The following is a 21,115-nucleotide window of genomic DNA, read 5'->3' as shown; positions in this document are numbered from 1 at the left end:
AGGCATGACATAAACTCCCATAATAAGTGACTGGTTCTCAAAAACGAGGCCGCATAATAAATAAAATTATTTTAAATTAACTTTTAATTATGTATTAAAATGGCAAATCCGCAAAAAAAACAAACTTTTTTTTTAAATTTCCTTTTACACGCACAGCTGATATCTCACTCAATCGACACTCATGTCTACTTAAAAGGATTGTTCACCCCAAATAATTACATTCTGTCATAATTTAGTCATGCTCTCAAGTCGCTCCAAACCTATGTAGTGTGTACATTTCTGGTGTCTGGTATAACAAAGTCTGGTTTATTTTATTTAAACAAAAATATAAGAGGAAACAATAACATATTTTTCGTTAGGCATATGTACGTTATATTCTATGTTGATCTTATCTAGGCTAGTGCAATGTACGCGGGGAGCGCGCACTCGATGCGCAGGCAATAATCTGACAGCACGCGCACGCGCGCGTCTATGACAGAGTTTCGCCATTTTGAATACAAACATATGAACGATTTTTATTTTCCGATCCCTCTTCCCTCGCCGTGCGTGTGAGTGGCCGAGATAACTCTACGTAGTGATTCACCTCAGAATAATTTCCTAAACGTTAACTTATACATAAAGGAGAACAGAAAAACAACTTTAATGTGGACGATGGCTCGCGCTTTGGGCAGATAGTTGAGAGGAAAACGGTCTCGTGGCAGCAGTAGGGTTTCACAGAGCGCGCGGGGCAGCAGCAGCGCCACCGCTGCACGGGCCAGACCAGCACTAACCGACAACCAGTAGCCCGTTCGTATACAGACACTCACAGCGGGGGTAAGCTTACCTGCACTGTTTTACTTGCGCATATGGCACTGCTGGAACCGACTGTCTTTACTTCACACCAAACGGTGCTTGTTAATGCCTTTTTTGCTAAGAAAATGTGTCGTTTTAATCCCCCTTAGAGGAGAAGAAACTTCTGTAACAGAGATTCAGCTGGAGTTAGCCAGACGAGCTAGCAAACAAACAAACCGAAAACATCCAATTATTTCGCGTTAAATAAAGCCAAGCGCACTTTTCACATCTCTTAACTCATTTTGAGATATACACAAGTGTGTATTTAAGTTGTTTGAGTCGAGTTTGGGGTTGTTATGAAAATACGGAAACCAGTTTTGTCGTGAATATTAGCATCTGATGCTAACGCATGCTAGCGGGGCCCTGCTGTAAACATGCAACTGTCGAGATTTTCTGCTAAAACAGTTATTCTGCAACTATAATCATCATCACGTCATGTGTGAGTTTGAGAGTAGAACGTCTTCTTTACCCGTCCCGGCTTTATAAGGTGTGAATAATGCTCTGGTATGTTATTGACGTCTATTGTAAACACTGGATTAAAATCAAGTTGTCATTAGCAGCCGCATGAGTAATTCAGAAGTCAGTTCATCCTCTCCTGCTATATAACTATTGAGTTGTACAGCACGATCGTTCAAGTATCACGACTGCAATCTCATTTTAAGTTTTGTAATGCAGTGAACACCCCTTCTAGGGTCCAGGGGTCAGCACAAGTTGCTGGATCAACTTCCTAAGTAGGCAGCTCCTGGACAGTTGTGCAATCAATGGCAGCTTATTTGACCTCAGCTGCTGCTGTCAGAGATCCCATGCAACATCCCCGCTCGTGTCTGCTTTGTGTGGCAGCTTTGCTGCGTGCAAATGCTGCTGCCTGTTACTATTTTTGATGAATTGTAGAGCAGAGACATTTGCTTTCCTGTGTAGAGTTCAATGGGGAGTACTCTGGTTGTTATTGTCGCACTAAGCTCTGCACGTGCACACAATAATATCCACATAAAAAAAGGAAACATGTCCCCTTGTCTTTTTTGGCCACTTTTCCCAAATGAAAGAAGTGCTTCAGCTCGTGCAGCTGCAGATCAATGATAGAGATTCTTTCTGGTATGTATTCTTTGTGCTGTTTGTCATCAGATGAGTGTAATGCTCAAGGAAGCTGTTACAGCTGCTGCTTTGAGTTCCATATGCATACAAGATGTGGCGTATGTCCGCATTTCATTTAAGACAGTACATTAAGTGGAACCTGCTATTTTAACTTCCTAGTTATTAGTCTAAAGGTGAGATCACATTAGCGGAATTTTGGAAGCGAAACATCTTTTTCTGTAGTCAATCAATAATGTAGGAAATGTATGAAATTCTTTAAATCCAAGCATCATTCTGTCTGTCTGCACTGAAAATCGTGAACTTGAACCTGTTGGGAACCACAAGGGAGATTCACAATCTCGTTATAGAAATGGCTAGATTTTTCCTGCAAGCATTTGCCAAACTATGGCATGCTTAAAATCCGAAGGCTTGAAATGCTTAAAAATGCTTTACAATATGTTTGTGTATCTGATAGAGAGTCTGTATGAGGTGAATTTGAGGAAGAGCATGTGTATGTGCATTTGTTCAATGTTGGCAAGGAAATGATGGTTGTACAAACCCTATATTCTCAGTTCACAAGACCTTTCATAGTTCTGATTTTAGTCTTGCAGTGTGTTTTAAGTTTCTCAGACTTTATGATGCAGTGTGTTTTCATACATTGCTACATTATCATACTGACTTTGTGCATTGTTACATTGCTTTAAAGTATTATTTACACCGTGCCTGCATTGATTTTTGAAGGGTTTGCACTTTCTCATACTCGATTCTTTTTCCTCCCAGTGTCAGTCCGTCTGAGGCGTGCATTCGAGGAAGGCCTGGTGGGAAGTGGACCTCATGCAGATTAATGCTAGGTCATTCTGTGCTGTCTGCATTCTGCCACTCAAATGCCTGTCTGCCTGTGGAGGAGGTGTAACTAAGGATTCACACGTTTCATCAGCTGGTAAAAATATATTTATTTATCAAATGCTATTAATGTCCCAGGGCTTGAGTTCCTGAAGAGTCTTTTACACAGGCTCACTAACAGATCACATCTCTTTGAGCAAGCAAAGCCTATCAGACTGTGTGAAATGTATCGCCTGGGGTGTGATGCGTGGGTACCAGTCATCTTGTAGGAAAGGTTTGCTTTGTTCATGACCAGAGTTGTTAGAAAATCTTCACAGTACAGGTGATTTCAATTAGTATTAAAAGGAAAAAGTTGCTCTTTATGTTCCAGTTGCTTCATGTTTTGTTTTGAGGGGGATGTGTTAGTTGGACGCTTTAAAGGTCCATCAATAATTTTTTTATCCTCTTCCTCATTCTTCTGTTTTCCAGATTCTCTTTCATCTGTTAGTTCTGCTTTCCATCTGTATTCTTCCCTCCTCCCACTCACTCTATAACTTTGTTCCAAAACCTATTAGGTTGCCTACTTATGCAGTTGCTTTCTAACCATCATGTAACTTTATTAAGTGTCTGATTTGGAACGGTCTACATCAGTGGTTCTCAACCTAGGGGGCTGAGACCCACTAGGGGGCCTCAAGATGACTAATTATTAAAATTCATAAATGTAACTAAAAATAATAGTTAATTGTTTTTATTAAAAAAAATCTCTAATACTTCTGAAATAACAAAATGAATCGTGGTTAATTAATCTAATGTATAATAGGGATGCACCGATCGGATACTCTGTATCGGTATCGGCTCTGATCCGCCATTATTTGCCGGATCGGGTATTGAACAAACAGGACCAATCCATAAGCCCCAGTGCCCCACAAAAGGCACAACTACATTATAAAGCATCATCAACGATTCGTGCACTATATTATAAGTGTTCTGAAAGCATTCCATAGTTTAACGTGAGGTACAGATGAATATTTAAGTCATTAAACTCATTAAAGTCATGCTTCCCTCCGCTGTGGCTCAGTCACTCTCCGTTCAGCTTTAAACTGTATCGCGTTCGGTTATGACAGTCATCATGATTAACACTCTCTAAGATTATCATTGTTTCTGTTCTTATGCTTGATCTGTTGACAACGGTCTATGGTTTCTCAAAAAATGACTATCTGCTGGCGTTTATTGCTGTAAATCGTGTTACTTTCTCCCGGCTGTCAGTTAGATCTCAACACTGGACTAGAGATTGTATTGTTCTTCACATACAGTAACTGAAATGTTAAACCGTCTCAAGAAACGTCTCAATAAAATATCTTCCCTTTGTGTTTTGAACTTCTCAATGCAGACAGAGTGCAGCGCGTTGTGACGCCGTGTTGCTTAAAGGGGCTCATCCTGCACGTGCATATGAGCTTATTATTCTACTCTGTTGCTTTAAGCGCATCATCCCACACACAGGATGTGCATTAGCGCATTGAGCCACTCTATTATAATACTTTTGCGATGAAAGATTATTAATAGCCTTTCTTGTTCTGCCTATAATATAATCTAATATGTTGCTGCCTCATTAAAAAGATGCGCTATACATTTTAAATAAATGTAATTTCTTAGTATATAGGCCCTATTTCTATAAATATATTTACTTGGCTTTCATGAATGTATTTTGTGTAAGGTTTTACCAGATTTAGAGCTAGACTTATTAACTTTTGATGGTTTTCCTTATTTTTTCCCCACTAAATGTTTAGATTTTATACAGTTATTGTGCACTCTTGATTTTTATAACTTTTGCTGCTGAATTATCCACTAATCTAATTTATTCACCATCTAGTGTATAGTAGTATTTTTTCATAGATTGTGATTTATATATATTTTTTATTTATAAAGTTGTCTATATTTAGTAGATTGTGTTTAACCCACAAAAGAGTGATTATCAGTTCAACACACTGAGGTATAGAAATTCTACATATAATCTTTAAACAAAACTTCATTGTATCGGATTGGTATCGGTTTAGTATCGGTATCGACCGATACTCAGAATTTTTAATATCGGATCGGTTCCGAAAAAATGGTATCAGTGCATCCCTAATGTATGTATACAAGGATTGGGTATCGATTGAATTTTAAAGATTCAGATTCTGCTTATCAATTCCTAATTTGATTTCCAATAAGGTAAAAAAAACTAATATTTATTTTATGTCTTATTGCAAAACATTTAATTGTAGCTCAATACCATGAACAAAAAATCAGGCCAAAGAAAACTCACAAAAAGGAACTTTTTCCTGTGGTTGAAAATACAATAGAAAAAACAACTAGCCTAATTAATATACATTTCAAGCATTATTAAAGACAATTAACCACTTAGTAATGAAAAAAACTAAAACAAATTAGCAACTGTACAAAAATTCAATCAAACAAAGGTACAATTGAAATAAACAATGTTTTAAAGCTACACTGTGTGATATTTTCCCCCATCTAGCGGTGTAAAGGTATATGACAATCCTGTGAATATTAGTTTCTGTTCCTCTCAATTCCGATTTAGTTTTAACTCCTACGGTGGCCGATTTAGTCCAAGATTAACATGGCTTCCAGTTCGACCTCGTTCATGACTGCCATCGAGTGTTAAAACGCGAAAGACGAAGCTTGAATTTACGGGTATGTCCCTCTTTGGCTAATGTACTTTCAAGATGGAGGGGCGACATGGTGACTGACATTAAACTCTCACCCGTATGTATTTTCAATGGCATATTATAAACTTGTGAAAATACTTTATTACTTGAAAGAAGTAAATATACATTAATGAGCACATATATTTTTGAAAGAACTAAATGTTTTTAGCTAAGAATAAACTTACACAGTGAAAAAAAAGTTACACAGTGTAGCTTTAAGATTTTTATGTATCCAGGTAAAGAAACTGTAATCAAATGTAAAATAACACTGCATTTTATGAATAAACTATACATTACAAATATAGTTACTTAAGTCTTTTGTTGTTTGATTAATGCTATTATTATAGACGGCAACAGTGCACTTTTCAATATAAGAGGCGGCTTTCTACATGCAAGTTTTGGATATGTGCAGCACAGAAAACAGCTGTGTGGGTCTTCTTGCGCTTGAATGGTTTCAATTTAGTTCAAGACGCATTAAAATGCACACAAAAATAAATGAGAGGAATCAAATTTTTAATTTTATAGGAAGTATTCAATTCCTGACCTAAAGTATTGATTTTTGATTCCCAACCCTAATACTTCTGCTTTCTTGTAATGAAGTATAAAAACAAGCAAATGTGTCATAATTATGCATAATTACCAAAAATGACCTATATCAGACAGCTTTTCAGTATTGTGTTGGACAACAGGTGGCATTTGAATCAAAAAAGGTATGGCAATTCTGCATGCTTACATTTCATTCAATGAATAACCAACCTTTTATCGCAATCTCATTCTGTGTTTGACTTCAATGCAAAAGATATTTGATTTTAAATAGAAACATCCTGTGCACTGTGCTTTATCACTCTCTTGTTTTCATGTTATCCTCACTTTCATGTCTTCTCTTCAGGCCTGTGCTTCCTGCTGCAGCTGCCACCGCCGCCATCATGTTCTGGAAATTTGACCTGAACAACACCTCCCATATCGACCAGCTGCTGGATCGAGAGGGCGTGACTCTGAGAGAGTTGATGGAAGAGGAGGATGTCCTGCAGGAGTGTAAAGCACAGAACCGCAAGCTCCTGCTCTTCCTCTCCAAGGATCAATGTATGCAGGAGCTGGTCACACTCATCACAGAGGAGCCCCCTACTGATCTGGAGGAGAAAACTCGCTTCAAGTAAGAGAAACTCAGCTTCGCACCTTATTTTGATAATTTTGGCCAAATGGACAGCAAAATTGGCTCAATCACATGAGTTTGGGATGAGGCTACCCATTCCATCGTCAATTGCCAGATGGGGAAGTCAGGAAACCTGTTTGAAACAGCCCTGATTTTCAGGTTTGCTAAGTAATGCTAATGGAATGGAAATTGCACACTTTTTTTTTTTAAAGTCTGAAAGCGCGATAACATTTACTGTTGCTTTGCAAAATTTTGTGTAGTGACAGTCTGGAGTTTTGCATGAGGGTGAAAAAGTTACCTTTGCAAAATTTGCTTGTGAAGTGACCAACATAAAGCTGCTTGGTTTGAAAGTGGCTTCTGTATGAGTGTTCATATATTGCTACAATATTGTCAATAGACAGTGGACCTTTTTCAACTGCAGAATTTTGCAAAAGTGTCACTGATGTGGCTGTAACGTAAGTGTTTATTTACTGTAAATATAGCTAGCAGTAAAAAGTATTCCGGCTGCTACTGAGAATTGCTCAATTATGATGGTGGGACATTTGTGTTGTTCACTGGCGGCGCTGCATGCTCGGAGCTCCTGGTTACAGGAGAGCTATAAAACTGACTGTCTGAAAGTGGAGAGATGCATTTTGAGTTGACAAAGGAAGGAAGAGGAAAGAGAAATGAGAAGTGATTTAGTTAAAAGGTGATGTGTATGCTCATGCATAACATTTTGCTACTTTTACATTTTCAAATGGAGTTGCTCTTTGTGGTTTGCTGTTCAGGGTAAAATATATGAAATACTCTCAGTTGAAATCTATCAGTTTTAGCGATCTTTTTTGGCACCATATGGTAAGAGGGAGAGAGAAAAAAGATTACAGTTCATTTAAAACTAATCATTTGGTTCTCTGTGTGGAGGAGGCAGAATCATTTGTTTTAAAATGAGCGAGTGGATTAACTCAAAACGTCTTTTCTCTCCAAGTATTGTGAAATGTTATTACGTTTAGTGAAAAATGTCCTCAGTAGCACTGATCCAGATTTTTTGCTTACTGATATTTTTGTGAAATGCAGAATCCTACAATATGATATAAGGCACTGACGCAGAGTTTATTCCCCTCTCTTGTGGCACTGACAACACTGCACCACTGAGCTGACCAGTGTTTACTTTATCGCTGTCTGAGTGACGGAAAATAAGTAGAGCTACAGAACAATTTGGTTACTTTTGAAATGCCTTTGTTGGAACCACAGAAATTGGCTTGCTTTGTCATGTTTAAGGCCAAGTCACCATGGACCTTTTTGGTCTGTTGCATTTGCTGTTTGATAGTGTTGTTGTCACATGTAAGTTGTAGGTTATAAAGACTTTTTGTCCTTTTTTTTTTTTTTGCTGTTTACCCAGGTTTCCAAACATTGCCTGTGAGCTCCTGACCTCTGATGTGGCTCTTATCAATGATAAACTGGGTGGGGATGAATCCCTTTTAGAGAAGCTCTACCATTTTCTGGAGCAGGAGCCGCCCCTTAATCCCCTACTGGCCTCCTTCTTCAGCAAAACCATCGGCAACTTGATTGCACGTAAAACAGACCAGGTAAGCACACCAGATCTCACATGGCTCGGAATATGAATGCACAAAGAAAATACCTTTTTTATTTGTTTGATTTGTATTCTAAGATGTGTGTTATTCCACATGCAGGTAATTTCTTTCCTAAGGAAAAAACACAACTTTATCAGTCTGGTGCTGAATCACATTGATGCCTCGGCCATGATGGACCTATTGCTGCGCCTCATCAGCTGTGTAGAGCCTGCCCCTTTGAGGATGGAGGTCCTCAATGTAAGCACACTAATATTTACATGTATATATAAATGAGATTTAACAGATTTCTACTTCAAGGGACTGCTTATAAGCTGTGTTCTGTTTCTTTTCTTGCATCCAACTATATTTGAATGCAGTAGCACATGAATTTAACGGTTCATGTGATGGTTAATCTTGTTCAAAATGTTGTTCTGCCTCTAGGAGCATGAACCTTTTGTATATCTTTAAGAAATGCTAATGAGTGATTCAGTTGATTAAATGAGACATTGACCCACGTTTAGCCTCTTATGCTTCAAGCCCTGGCTGAATCCTTACTCATTACAGAGCTGTAATTCTGATCTGTGAATGAATGTGTGTTTGCAGTGGCTGAATGAGGAGAGACTCATCCAGAGACTCACAGAGCTAATGCACACAGGGAGAGATGAAGAGGTAGAAATGTCATTCACTCTACTGAACTTTTCACTGAACATCTAGCCCATATGATTTCAGTTATGAAAAACATCCAAAGACATTCTTTTTCACTTAATTCTTCTGCAGAGACAATCTAATGCATCCCAGACTCTTTGTGACATCATCCGACTCAGTCGAGACCAGGCCAATCAGCTGTCAGAGGTCACAGAACCAGACCCCTTACTCGCTGTCCTGGAGTCGTAAGTGCCCAATCTGATTAGCTAAGATCACAGTCATGTAATATAGTGAGCCATGTGTAAGAATCTACTCACTCAATAAAGACTGATGACCAGACAGTATCACATCCACTCATGTTGATGTGTTTGTAGACGAGAGAATGTGGGAGAGCTTTTGAAGAACATGTTTGAAGGGGAAAGGACTGAAGCGTCTGTCGTCAATGGAACGCAAGTGCTTCTTACGTTACTGGAGTCACGAAGGTCAGGGTGAGTTCATCAATTACACGGCCTAATTAAACCTAAAATAAACAGCACTGCTCGGATGCCTGCTGTTCTCCCTCTTTTTTTATCTTTCCATGACCTTCTGTTATCTCTGTGTCTGGTGTTGTTAGGCTGGAGGGTCTGATGGACCTGTATTCTCAGGGATGTGAAAGGTCTTACACTGTCAACAGCAGTATTTTACGTGCTATTGAGCCTCATTTAAAGGACTTCCAGCAGCTCCTACTGAACCCTCCTATGGTACAAGCGCACACACACACATACACATACAAAACTAAACTCTGCCTGGTTATAAATGTCATCTCAAGGCTTTTGCACCATTTGTTCTGATTTTGTTTGTATAAAAGATATAAGCTAAGTTTTTTTTTTGCACAAATTACTCTTGCTCCATTTCAAAACTTAAGATGCTTTCCTGCCTACATAACTGAAGTGAAACCTAGGTGACATAGGTGCTTCTTCCTTTCACTTAAATAGCACTCTTCACAATAAGCTCATTGAGAGACTTGATTGCTTCCAATGTTAGTATGTTTCTTAGCTAACAGCATACATTTCTCTAAGCTTAAAAATATACGGCACATGGAAACAATATTGGGATTTCTTTCCATTAAATTAAATGACAATTTTTTTCATTAATTTTTCTAATTATTTTTGGCAATTAATTAGATTCATGTTATTGATTTTATGAACTTATTTTTCAATCTTTTTATTTATCCATGCTTGTTTAATTTTTTATTTTAAAAAATTATAGTGTAATTTTAAATCAAAATGTCAATGTTACAATTAACAGCAAAATGCACATCCAATCCAATCTCAAAATCCATTTAACAACCAATGGGTAGAACTAAGTCTACCCTTTATCTATAATTCTGTTACATCTCGATGCTTCCATTTTGTTGTGGCTTTAGGATATCTTAGAAGGTAGCATAATATTGCGGCTGTTTTAGAACAGTCTTCAGGAGCATGATTTTAATGATGCCTTAACGTGTGTCAGTCTAGGTTGGCTTGTTAAGTTTTGAAACAGAGCTACTGTCTCAACAATCACTGTGCAGTGGTGAAGGTGATGGCCCTCTAACAATGCATTACTCTCCCTTTGCTGGCTATGAAACAGAGAAGTGCAATACTCACTACAGTGGGCGTTCTGGAGCAGCCCCTGGGGAGCGCCCGCCTTCATGTGGCCAGACTGGTGGCTTCTCTGCTGCAGACTTGCGACCTCAGCATCTGCCAAGAGATCTGCAGACTCAACACCATGGACCTGCTGTTGGTAAATCACTTATACACACACACACATGGAATATTGCAGACTCAACACTATGAGCTGGCTGTGGGTGGACGATCTTGTTTTATTATTTTTTTATTTTTCTTCCCTCTCACTTTTCACTTCCTCTCTCCCTCACTCTCTGGTTGCAGGATTTATTCTTTAAATACACCTGGAATAATTTCTTGCACTTGCAAGTGGAGCTGTGTGTGGCATCCATCCTGAACCACTCTTCCCACGCAGACCTCCAGAACCCAGGTCAACAGAACCATGAGGAGAGACCAGCTACTGGCACAGGCAGCCAGGCGGAGGAGGGAACACCTGGCCAGAACAGCAGCTCAGATCAAGCAAACACACCAATTAAAGATGCTCTTGTTGCCAATGTAGGCCATCTGCTATAGTTCATATCTGTTTTCGATCATGACCGCGTTCTTACAGCGATTGTCAGATTAGCTTAGAGGAAACAGGGTAATGCAGCTATTAGTGGCGCTTATGAATGCCAACATCAAAGGTTTTAAAAGTTTTTTATTTATTTAAGAAATTAATACTTTTTAGCAAGAATGTATTAAAGGTGCACTATGTAGTATTTTTGCAGTAAAATATTCTAAAACCACTAGGCCAGTGTTTTTTTTCAGTTCAGTTCTTACAATATCCCAAATGTTTCCAACTATTTGTAAATTGTGAGAAAATTGCTATTTTAACCAAGGAGCCAGGACGTCTGAGGGAGTCGCCTGTCAATGGCGTCATATCTGCGTTACCCTCGGTTTCCATTTTTATTTGGCAGAAAAGCTTTACTCTTAGCAGCGTGACAAATTGTCACAGCAGCCGCTGAACGAACGGACAGAACGTCATAACATCATTTTAAACACATTTAAATGTGTCTAATATGATAAACAAAGCAGCATGAGCAGAAATGGCGCCCTCAACAGTGTCCGATCCCGTCATAATAAAAGTCCAGTTGCTCGCAAGCCGTGTGTTGCTCAACATTCGCACCGGCGACCTTGCTCAGCTCGCCCAAAGTCGCCCACTCAAAGTTGGCGTCATCAAACCACGCCTTTGTTTTAAATAGGCGCCTTCTAGCGGACAGAAAAATTACATAGTGCAGGTTTAAATTGATAAAAATGTACATCAACAGTATAATTTTACAGTAGTAAATGCTGTTGTTTTTTTTTTGTTTTTTTACTAAAATATTAAGCAGCATAACTCTGATAATAAAATGTCTTTTGAGCACCAAACTATCATACTAGAGAGCTTTCTAAAAGATCACATGACATTGAAGACGGGAGTAAGGGCTGCTGAAAATTCATCTTTGTCATCACAAATATTTTTAAAATTGCATTATAAAATATATTAAAATAGAAAACAAAATAATAACATTTTATAAATATTATTATAAAATGTAATTATAATAATATTTTACAATATTGTGCATAAAATACTTTTCACAAACATGTTCACTAACTTGAATAGTAGTGCATTGCACAAACCACAAAACCTAAGTACTGAAATTTGACCTTTATTTCATCTGGAACCGTTTTTGCTACAGACTTGAATGATAGCTCAAATCCTGTAGTTTGTTGAGTGAAGGTGTGTCACTTTTGTTTGCTGCTTTGTTTTTTTATATTTTCTCTCTTTTTTGTTGGCTTTCCTTTTATCTACACTCTCTTTGTGTTTTATGTTGTACATTATTTACAATGTTTGGCTATCTGCTTTCCTCAGCTCTTCCAGCATTGTCGGCTGGTGCAAAGGATTCTGGATGCTTGGGAGGAAAATGACAAAATCCAGTAAGAGCTTTTCCTCTGTTTCATGTCATTGATTAATATGCAGTGTGTGATAGTCCCATGAAGCTCATCTTTATACCCATCACTGTGTCAGTATGTGTTTGATGTCTGTCTGTTAGCTGATTATGGTTTCTCTACTTTCATCCCTAGGGGTGAAGGGGGCAGGCGGAGGGGAAACATGGGTCACCTGACAAGAATTGCAAACACTGTGGTTCAAAACCTGGAGAAAGGGCTGGCTCACTCCCAAATTAATGACCTAATTAAAGGTTTGTAGTGTAGGAATATGTCAAAAGAACCACAGAGTTTATTTATTGATGGTGGTTGATATAACAATGTGGTTACTCAGATCCCAATAACATTTATATCCACAGAGCTGCCAGAGGACTGCAGAGGCCGCTGGGAGAGTTTTGTGGGTGAGACTCTAAGAGAGACCAACAGGAGAAACACAGTGGATTTAGTGAGTAATTCTTTCACACAAGCATTTCATAGCTTTAGTCAATGTAATGGCAATTTACATCAATTTTTAATTAGGAGAGTTCAGTTTTAACCCTTTTGCTGCATGAACTATTAAATCACAAATTATAAATACTAATAAAATATTATTAATAAATAATATAATTATATTATATTTTGTTTCTTTTAATTTCAGAGCAAGAATAGAATCATTCCCGGTCTTCTTTTTCTCTTCCAAAATGTGTTTTGAGAGTGTTAACAAATCTGTCCACTGAAACAGATGATAATAGTAAATATTCCTGAGATACTGAATATATAAATATGCAACATCACACCTTGAATCGTCAAAATGGCTTTTAATGCTCTGTTCACTATAGTAGTAGTAGTAGTAGTAGTAGTAGACACCAATCATCAGGGTTACACTGTGAGGTTTATTTTTTTATAAATGTCATATTAAGAGACTGCTACATGATTTAATGCTGATTTCATCCTTTGTTTCAGGTGAGCACCCATAACTTGCACTCATCTAGTGAAGATGATGACATGGAGAGCCCGTTCCCCAATGATTTGTCTATCCAACAGGTAGGAAGCAACAAATAAAGAGCCAGGATGAGTCTATTTTAAGCTCCTTACAGCCGACTGGATAAGTGTGAATTGTTTTTTTTTTTTTTTTTTTTCTTCAGGCGTTCTCTGATTACCAGATTCAGCAGATGACCGCCAACTTTGTGGAACAGTTTGGTTTTAATGATGAAGAGTTCAGTGAACATGATGAAAATATCAAGTGAGTGCTAAAAATGCTGTGTGTCTGCATGTGTCTAAAAGGTTTAAACGTCTCTCAGATCTAGTGATAAGTGTTGAAATGATGTCAAATGCTGCAGAGACATTGATGTAGAGCTTTGATATGTTTTGCGGTGAAGTTTGTCAGTAAATGATCTTTATAAAACCTCTTTAAATCTTACAGTGCTGCATTCGATCGGATTGCTGAAATTAACTTTAATATAGACGCAGATGATCATAGTGTAAGTGCCTGTCACTGAAAAAAAAACATTCATTATTCAAACAATCACTAAACCCAGCTGTAAGTGTTTGTTTTGATCTTTTATTCGCGTTGTTGTGCTCCTCTAGGCCAATGCTGCAGCTTTTGAGGCGTGTTGTAAAGAAAGAATCCAGCAGTTCGATGACTGTGAGGAAGAGGAGGATATTTGGGATGAAAAAGAAATTAACTATGCAACACAAATCAAATCCAGATCGAGGTGGAGTATACAGTTTATATGTTTGAGGAAATTGATTTAAAAAAAAAATTGTTTTATTACATTCACATTCTCTGTTTATTCTTTCCAGGTTCGGGGTGTCTCTTTCTTCAGATAATTCACCCAAGAGTGCCGTGAGGAATGGGGGTGGAGGCCGCGGGTCGGCCTCTGAGGAAGAGGATGCTGAGGAAGAGGGCAGTCCTCAGCAGTCTATAGCAGCTCAGTCTCAGAGTGAGTGCTTAATCATCCCCCACAATTTTGAATCTTTCAGCTGAATTCCTTCAATAAACATATGTGTTGTGCACAGACACTGGCTGGGCAGCGAGCTTTGGTGATACGGAGGTGAGCTCCTCTGGTTCCTGGGGTGGCTCCCCTCAGCAGGGCAGTGGGGGTTCTCAGGACACAGGCTGGGCCACCTTCACTGAATTCCAGCCTTTCAGCAGGTAAAGAACACTTATGCTACACATGACACCTGTTTTCGAATGTTTGTTAAAGTGAAAATGTTGGTTTGTTTTAGGGCTGCACGATTAATCGAAATCGAACCGCAATCGCGATTTGGATGATGTGCGATTATGAAAGCTTAAAGGCTGCGATTTTAATTACATAAATAAATGCCCAGTGTGTTAGCGAAGAGCGGCATCAGGAGTAAACGTTACTCCGTCTAAAAGACTGCGAGTTTGAGTCGCTGATAACGTGCGTTTGAAAAAACAACACGAGTCAAACATCTTCACAAACTAGTGAAGCGTTCATAAACCTGTTCAACAAATGACAATGTTTAATAACATGTTTGACCTCACTTCATATCGTCAGTCGAGTGTTTGTGAGCTGATGTGGCTTCTCATCAGAGTGAGGCAGACGATGCATTATTTTATAGAATTCTACGTCAATCAGCACTGCATTATACTTTATTATTATGAAAATACCCTAGACGGCTTGAAGAACTCAAATAAACCATATTTTGCTGCAGTCGTGTTTATTGTCGTCATGTTTATCAAAGCGTTTCTATCTTCTGTTTACAGCGTTAGCTTTACATAAGGGGTTTCCTGAAAATGAACGTCATCATATGAGGCAAATGTGGCTTTTCCGCTCGAGGGCGCCCTCTGGCTTTCAGTATGAATTAAACGTTTGGGTAATAAATTATAAATAAGAAAAATAATACATAAGAAATGAAAAAACTTAAACTTAAAAAATAATAAATTTAAAGGACAATCCATATTCAGTCCATGTACAGGAGTTTTTCCCCTCACAGTGGATGCGTATTAAAGGATTAAAGTGGATTTCATATTAAAGACATAGACATTGAAATTAATATCGCAGATAAACAACATGTTTAATGTATTTAATTTTATTGTATGTATATATATATATATATATATATATATATATATATATATATATATATATATATATATATATATATATATATATATATATAAAATTATGAAAATGTTATTGTAATGGTACTTTCTTTTTTTTATATTTTCATAATAATCATAATTATTATTATTAGTCATATTAATAGGCCTATATAAATACAATGTTATATACACACACTTAATTTGTGTAATAAATAAATAATAATAATAATCGCATTTTCAATCGCAATTTTAACCAGAATATTCGCAATTATATATTTTCCCCAAATCGTGCAGCCCTAATTTGTTTGGATATTTAATTTATGGGAATGTCTTTATCACTTCTAATCTTTGGCTTTTACATTACAGCAACACTGAGGGACAACCTCAACAAGGCCAAGGGAAGGACCGTGAGTAGCTCTGTTTGCATCAGATTTTTTTTGTCTAAAATTTACCTGATCGAATTTAAAGCAGTAATATTTTGGGGAATCACATATTCCTTGATATTTTGAGTACCCATAATATGTGCTGTAACTCAGAACTTCCTCTCCAGTCCAAAAAACTCACCTATGGAAAGTGAGCTGTAAAAATGCATCATCTGAAGTTCTTGACATCAGAAACCCCAAAACATGAACATGATTGCCTACATTTACATGTTAGTGACATGGTGCAATAATGCTGGTGAAGCAGAAACGCTAGAAAATCATAACCCTATGGTGCTCTTCGTTCATTTCTGACCGAAAAATGTTCTGTTTTAAAAAATGTAAAATCCCAGCTTCATCGGAATGATATGAAACTTGTTGACTTTTTTAACATTAGGTATGTAAACACACAGAAAAATTGGGGTCATGATTCAAACATGCTAATTGGTCGTTAAAAAAAAAAGCAACGTTCATTGTCTTCGGTCATAAATGACCGACCATAGGAAATGAATGGGAAATTGGCGAAAACACAAAAATTATCTGAATATTTGTGTGTACAATCTACAAATCGGCCACAATGCTGAAAAAAAGTACACAGCAGTATAGGAATGACACTCTAAAACATCAAGAGTATGATACTGACACATCCACTCACACACACGCACACTTATACACACACCTATGAAAAATTTTCTAGCATAAGGTATGTAAACACACATGAAAAAATGAGGGCTAAGTGGTCATAAAAAAATTACTTCCACTTGTGCTTTTCGGTCAAAAATGACCCCCATAGGAAATGAATAGGAAATCTGCAAAAACACAAAAATTGGCAGAATATTTGTGTGTACAATATACAAATCGGCCACAATGCTGAAAAAGTACACAGCAGTACAGGAATGACACTCTAAAACATCAGGAGTGTGATATTGACACATCCTCTTATACACACACACACACCTATGAAAAACTGAACCACATTTTGAATTATTAAAAATCACATCTTCGTCAGAATGATATGAAACTTGGTGACTTTTCTAACATTAGGTATGTAAACACACAAAAAGATTGAGGGTATGATTCAAGCATGCTAAGTGGTTGTAAAAAAAATACTCCCACTTGCCTCTTCGGTCAAAAATGACCACCATAGGAAATTAATGGGAAATCTGCAAAAACACAAATTCACAGAAAAAAATCACCATTTCTAACATTTTTTTAAATATAAAAATAGTTTTTGATATTTTTTAAATATATATTCAATTCCAGCTAAAAAAATATATATTAAATGTGTTGAAAAGTAAATTTGGGAATTCACAAGCCCCTCCATAGAGACCTCTAGTGGATTACACCCATGGTTGCATAATTTCTTAAATAATTCCAAAAGAGGGCGACAAACTGTCTTCAAATTTTTTTTTTGAAGGCCTAGTCTCTGTTTTAACCTAAAATACTGCAATAAATAAAAAATATATATTTTATGGTATTTTTTAATATTTTTGCAATAATTATTGTCAAATTTTGCCATTTAAAATTTGACAATAATTATTGCAAAAATATTTAAAAATACCATCAAATCATCTCAAAATACAAAATTAAAAAGAAAAAATATTATTGAAGAAAAATAAATTGCAATGGTTTTACTGGGGTGGAGGAAGTTTAATTTTTAGGTGTCCGGTCACTTATGACCGGGAAAACAACCAATGCAACCCCTAAACGAAGAGCACCAGAGGGGTTAAAGTTTTTGCTGTTTGGAAACTGAAAGTGTCTGGATTTTTTATAAATTTTTTCAGCAGCCGGCAGTGATTCAGCTACAGGAGGATGGGAAGAAAGTCCTGGGCAAAAAGCCCCTCTGGTGGCCTCGGACAGCAGCTCGTCTGGAGGCTCAGACAGTGAAGAGGACCCTGGAGAAAATAAGGCTGAGGGTTCCCCTAAAACACCTGCAAACCAAGACAACAGCACCAAGACACCCTCAAGGTAAGAATACTTTGCAAAAGTAATAGCAGCAGAAGTGTTTTTATGTAGTTTCAGAAATTGAGAAAGGATTTTTATGACTTCAGAAAGGGAATAATATTCCCATTTTTAAATAGCACAGAAAAGACCTGCAATGTGGTGATCATTAAATGATGCTCTCCAAAAAAAAAGCCACTCTTAAGGCTGTGTGTCCACCAAAGCGTTTTTTTCCTACGGCTAGTGTATTTTTCCCATTGTTTTTAATGGGAGTGTTGCATTTTTTTTAAACGGCAGGAGTGGCTATTTCGCGCTGAAGCGTTAAACTCTACATTTGTTTTATCAGTCACCGTGAGTTTGAAGAATGTTCAACTTGTGGTAAAATGCAATGCATCACTGTCACTTTTTACCCAACCATCCAATCACAGTGGAGAAGGGCTAAGACAAATACCACCAAAACACTGCCTGCCAATAGAAAACAATTTAAAGTCGTCATGAAATCAAAATTGACCCCATTTATTTTGTTGCCGTATATTACTAGGGTGAACAATTAATCCATGCAAGTTAATACACAGAAAAATGTTTTTGTCATGGTAATCTTTAATCTTTAATGGTGTTTCTTCTCTGATGACATTAAGTTTGAAGGCTTGGGTCGAAAAACACTAACACTAACACCACCCTCCAACCATCTGCTATGAGCAAGAGATGGAAGGGAAGAGCGCTGAAGTACAACCCTGCCCCCTATTCAATATTCTGTTTCACTTGGAAATATGTCAGCACTGGAGAAAAGTTGGTTGCAACTTCCGTTTCACGGGGATTTTAAAAAAGGCGCCTCTCACTAGGGCTGGAATGGTATGGATTTTTTTCTTACCGTGGTTGAAAAGCAAGAAATTCCCGCGGTTCAGCGGTAAACCGCTTTAACCAACGAAAAACGAAATTCACTTTGAATAAAGACTTTTGTTCAAAACTACTCAATGCCTGACCCCACTCCATGTCTCCAGACATATGCCATTTAGTTCATTTAATTTTAATTCGTGCGTGGATAACACGGCTATCCTTCCATTGAAAATAATGGCTATTGCGGGGCTGGGATATACACAAACTTTCCAACATACGTTGCATACTTTTTGGAATGACTTATCATGAGAGGGGAAAAAAAAACTTTTTAGACTTATAACAGCGGTTAATGGAAACGGCGTTTTTTTGTCATGAGCATTCACTTTTTTGCCAATTCTCTATTGTTAGCCTGCATAGCCCATGTCATTATTCTTCATCATATCGCCTTCTACTGGATGTAAAATGCTCTCTGCCTACATTTTAGAATGTTAAGAGCTACTTCTGTAGTTATTTGGTGAAAGTAACTCAAAAGTAATACAGGAGTAATGTAACGCATTACAATTCTGAGACAGTAATATTGTAATGTAAATAATAACTTTTTAATAGCAGTAATAAGTAATCTATAATATATTACAGTTTGGAAGTAACTTGCACAACACTGATCATCACCACGTGAAATTAAGGAGGCTTTACTTTATACCATCAATGATCAATACACACTGATAACTAGCTTAAAAAAAAGATAAGCCAGCGTCATTTATGCCTATATTAACCCTTTCATGCTTAATTTTAATATTCTGACTCCCCAGTGAGTTTTTTCAAGGCGATTCCTATTTTAGATTATTCCCCCTTAATGTTTCTATGGCGATGCGTCATATTTGTCAAGTGACACCACACCCGTATTACAGATGCATCGCTTTTATTTCCAGAGAATCCGGCTCATCAGTTTCTCCTGAAATACGTGCAAGAAAGTGGCCGGTGAACTGTGACAAGAATAGAGTAAACTTAATAGTTACTTCCACTATGTTTGTCTGATGATATCGCTTTAGAAAAATTATATTTGCATAGATTGGTATTGCTGCTTCCACAGCCATCAGTGTGTATTTTACAAACTCCAAATGTATTGTTTTACTCATGCTTATGTGTATTGAAATGTCTGAAACCTAAAATAACATTGAGTTTGAAAAAAACTGCATAGTTGTGATATATGACAGCACTGAGGCTGAGCTTGTCCGTCTCTTGCTCAGCGCCAACCAACGCACAAAAGCAGTTTAAGGCCCCGTCCACACGGAGACGCATAATTCAATTTATAAACGTAAATTAAACGTATACATTTTGTACCGTATCAGCGTTTCGTCCACACGGATCCGGCGTTTTAGAAGCATGAAACCCGATATTTTTCGAAACCGGGTCCCAAAGTGGGTAAATCTGAAAACGATCATCTTCCGTCTTCGTGTGTACAGTGAATCCGTATATTTTCTGAAACGGTGATGTCATCACACTACGTCCTGCACAGTGAAAGAGTTTAGGGATACAACTACGGGCACTGGGCATGCGCACATCAATATCGCGTCATTTAATTAACGTATCTGCATTATTGTAAGGGTATGTTTTGGGTTGGGGTAGGTGTAGGCATTAATAAAACACATCTGTTAAGTAGCAAATGTATTTATTGTTATTTTATTGTGAGATTTTGCCTCACCTCTGACCACTGCTATACCCCTTCTAGCCACAACTCTTCTTCTCCGTTTTTAGTGTATTTCTGTGGCAGAATTACAGCGCCACACACTGGCCTGGCATGCAAACTACATCGTTTTTAGTCCGTTTTCTTAATCTCGTGTGGACGCAGATATTTCTTGAAACGAGGAAAAAAAAAGATCGGATTAGGAAAGCGCTGGCTTCGTGTGGACGGGGCCTAAATCCGGCAGTCATGTGATGTCACTGAACATTCTAAATAAGTTACCATGTGGGACCGTACTCTCAGGGGCACAGAAGTAAAAATCCCAAATATGCGACCAGAGCGATCAAAAGCTTAAACATTTCATTTGTAATCCTGAATACAAAAATTAAACTTTCATCCAAATTGCCCAGCACTGAGCGCATCGCGGGGGCCGGATTAAAGCACTATGCGGGCCGGATCCGTTTTCTTTTGCGTTTGTTTTGTATGGTTGTTATCAATGACAAATGGACAATAAATGGATTGGCATACCCGACTTTATCCCAAAGTATGGACTAATAAAACCATCAACCCTTCAAATGCTTTTTCCCACAAATGTATGTGACAGCACCTCTCACTCCACTTGTCCAAGTGATTTAAACAAGTTAAAACATTTGAATACTGATTTTCAAAGAGTGAAAAGAATTTGGTGGCTGTATTTGTTCTCTGCAGTGAGGTGCCTACTGACGCTCTGGAGAAGCTCAGCATCACTGACGGTAGCGAGTCTTCAGTGCCTACAGAAGAGTCAGACGCCACCACTGTGACGGAGACGAGGTAACAGTGAATGTGTATCAAGCTGATGTTATATGGTGGATAACAAACTG

At 37.7% G+C, this 21,115-nt stretch overlaps 1 protein-coding gene across 2 annotated transcripts in view; it reads left to right on the top strand.

Moving 5' to 3' along the window:
• Window positions 1–440: 440 nt before the first annotated feature.
• Window positions 441–21,115, top strand: part of ppp6r2a (protein phosphatase 6, regulatory subunit 2a) — a 24,447-nt gene continuing 3,772 nt past the window's right edge. The window contains exons 1-23 of one of the 2 annotated variants that reach the window (XM_067427354.1): window positions 441–813; window positions 2,683–2,842; window positions 6,322–6,585; window positions 7,964–8,150; window positions 8,256–8,393; window positions 8,739–8,804; window positions 8,913–9,025; window positions 9,155–9,262; window positions 9,394–9,520; window positions 10,389–10,541; window positions 10,688–10,918; window positions 12,255–12,319; window positions 12,467–12,582; window positions 12,688–12,773; window positions 13,271–13,351; window positions 13,453–13,550; window positions 13,731–13,788; window positions 13,895–14,022; window positions 14,111–14,250; window positions 14,327–14,462; window positions 15,744–15,784; window positions 17,581–17,764; window positions 20,964–21,065. In XM_067427354.1, coding sequence (XP_067283455.1) covers window positions 6,359–6,585; window positions 7,964–8,150; window positions 8,256–8,393; window positions 8,739–8,804; window positions 8,913–9,025; window positions 9,155–9,262; window positions 9,394–9,520; window positions 10,389–10,541; window positions 10,688–10,918; window positions 12,255–12,319; window positions 12,467–12,582; window positions 12,688–12,773; window positions 13,271–13,351; window positions 13,453–13,550; window positions 13,731–13,788; window positions 13,895–14,022; window positions 14,111–14,250; window positions 14,327–14,462; window positions 15,744–15,784; window positions 17,581–17,764; window positions 20,964–21,065 — 2,585 coding nt within the window. In that variant the 5' untranslated portion in view covers window positions 441–813; window positions 2,683–2,842; window positions 6,322–6,358. Of the gene's footprint in view, window positions 814–2,682; window positions 2,843–6,321; window positions 6,586–7,963; window positions 8,151–8,255; window positions 8,394–8,738; window positions 8,805–8,912; window positions 9,026–9,154; window positions 9,269–9,393; window positions 9,521–10,388; window positions 10,542–10,687; window positions 10,919–12,254; window positions 12,320–12,466; window positions 12,583–12,687; window positions 12,774–13,270; window positions 13,352–13,452; window positions 13,551–13,730; window positions 13,789–13,894; window positions 14,023–14,110; window positions 14,251–14,326; window positions 14,463–15,743; window positions 15,785–17,580; window positions 17,765–20,963; window positions 21,066–21,115 lie in introns of both variants that reach the window. The other variant, XM_067427353.1, reaches the window with a different exon arrangement.

Source organism: Pseudorasbora parva, chromosome 20, assembly GCF_024679245.1.
Source record: "Pseudorasbora parva isolate DD20220531a chromosome 20, ASM2467924v1, whole genome shotgun sequence".
NCBI lineage: Eukaryota > Metazoa > Chordata > Actinopteri > Cypriniformes > Gobionidae > Pseudorasbora > Pseudorasbora parva.
Note: the sequence above shows the minus strand (reverse complement) of the source record. Positions and strands in the feature narration are given on the sequence as shown.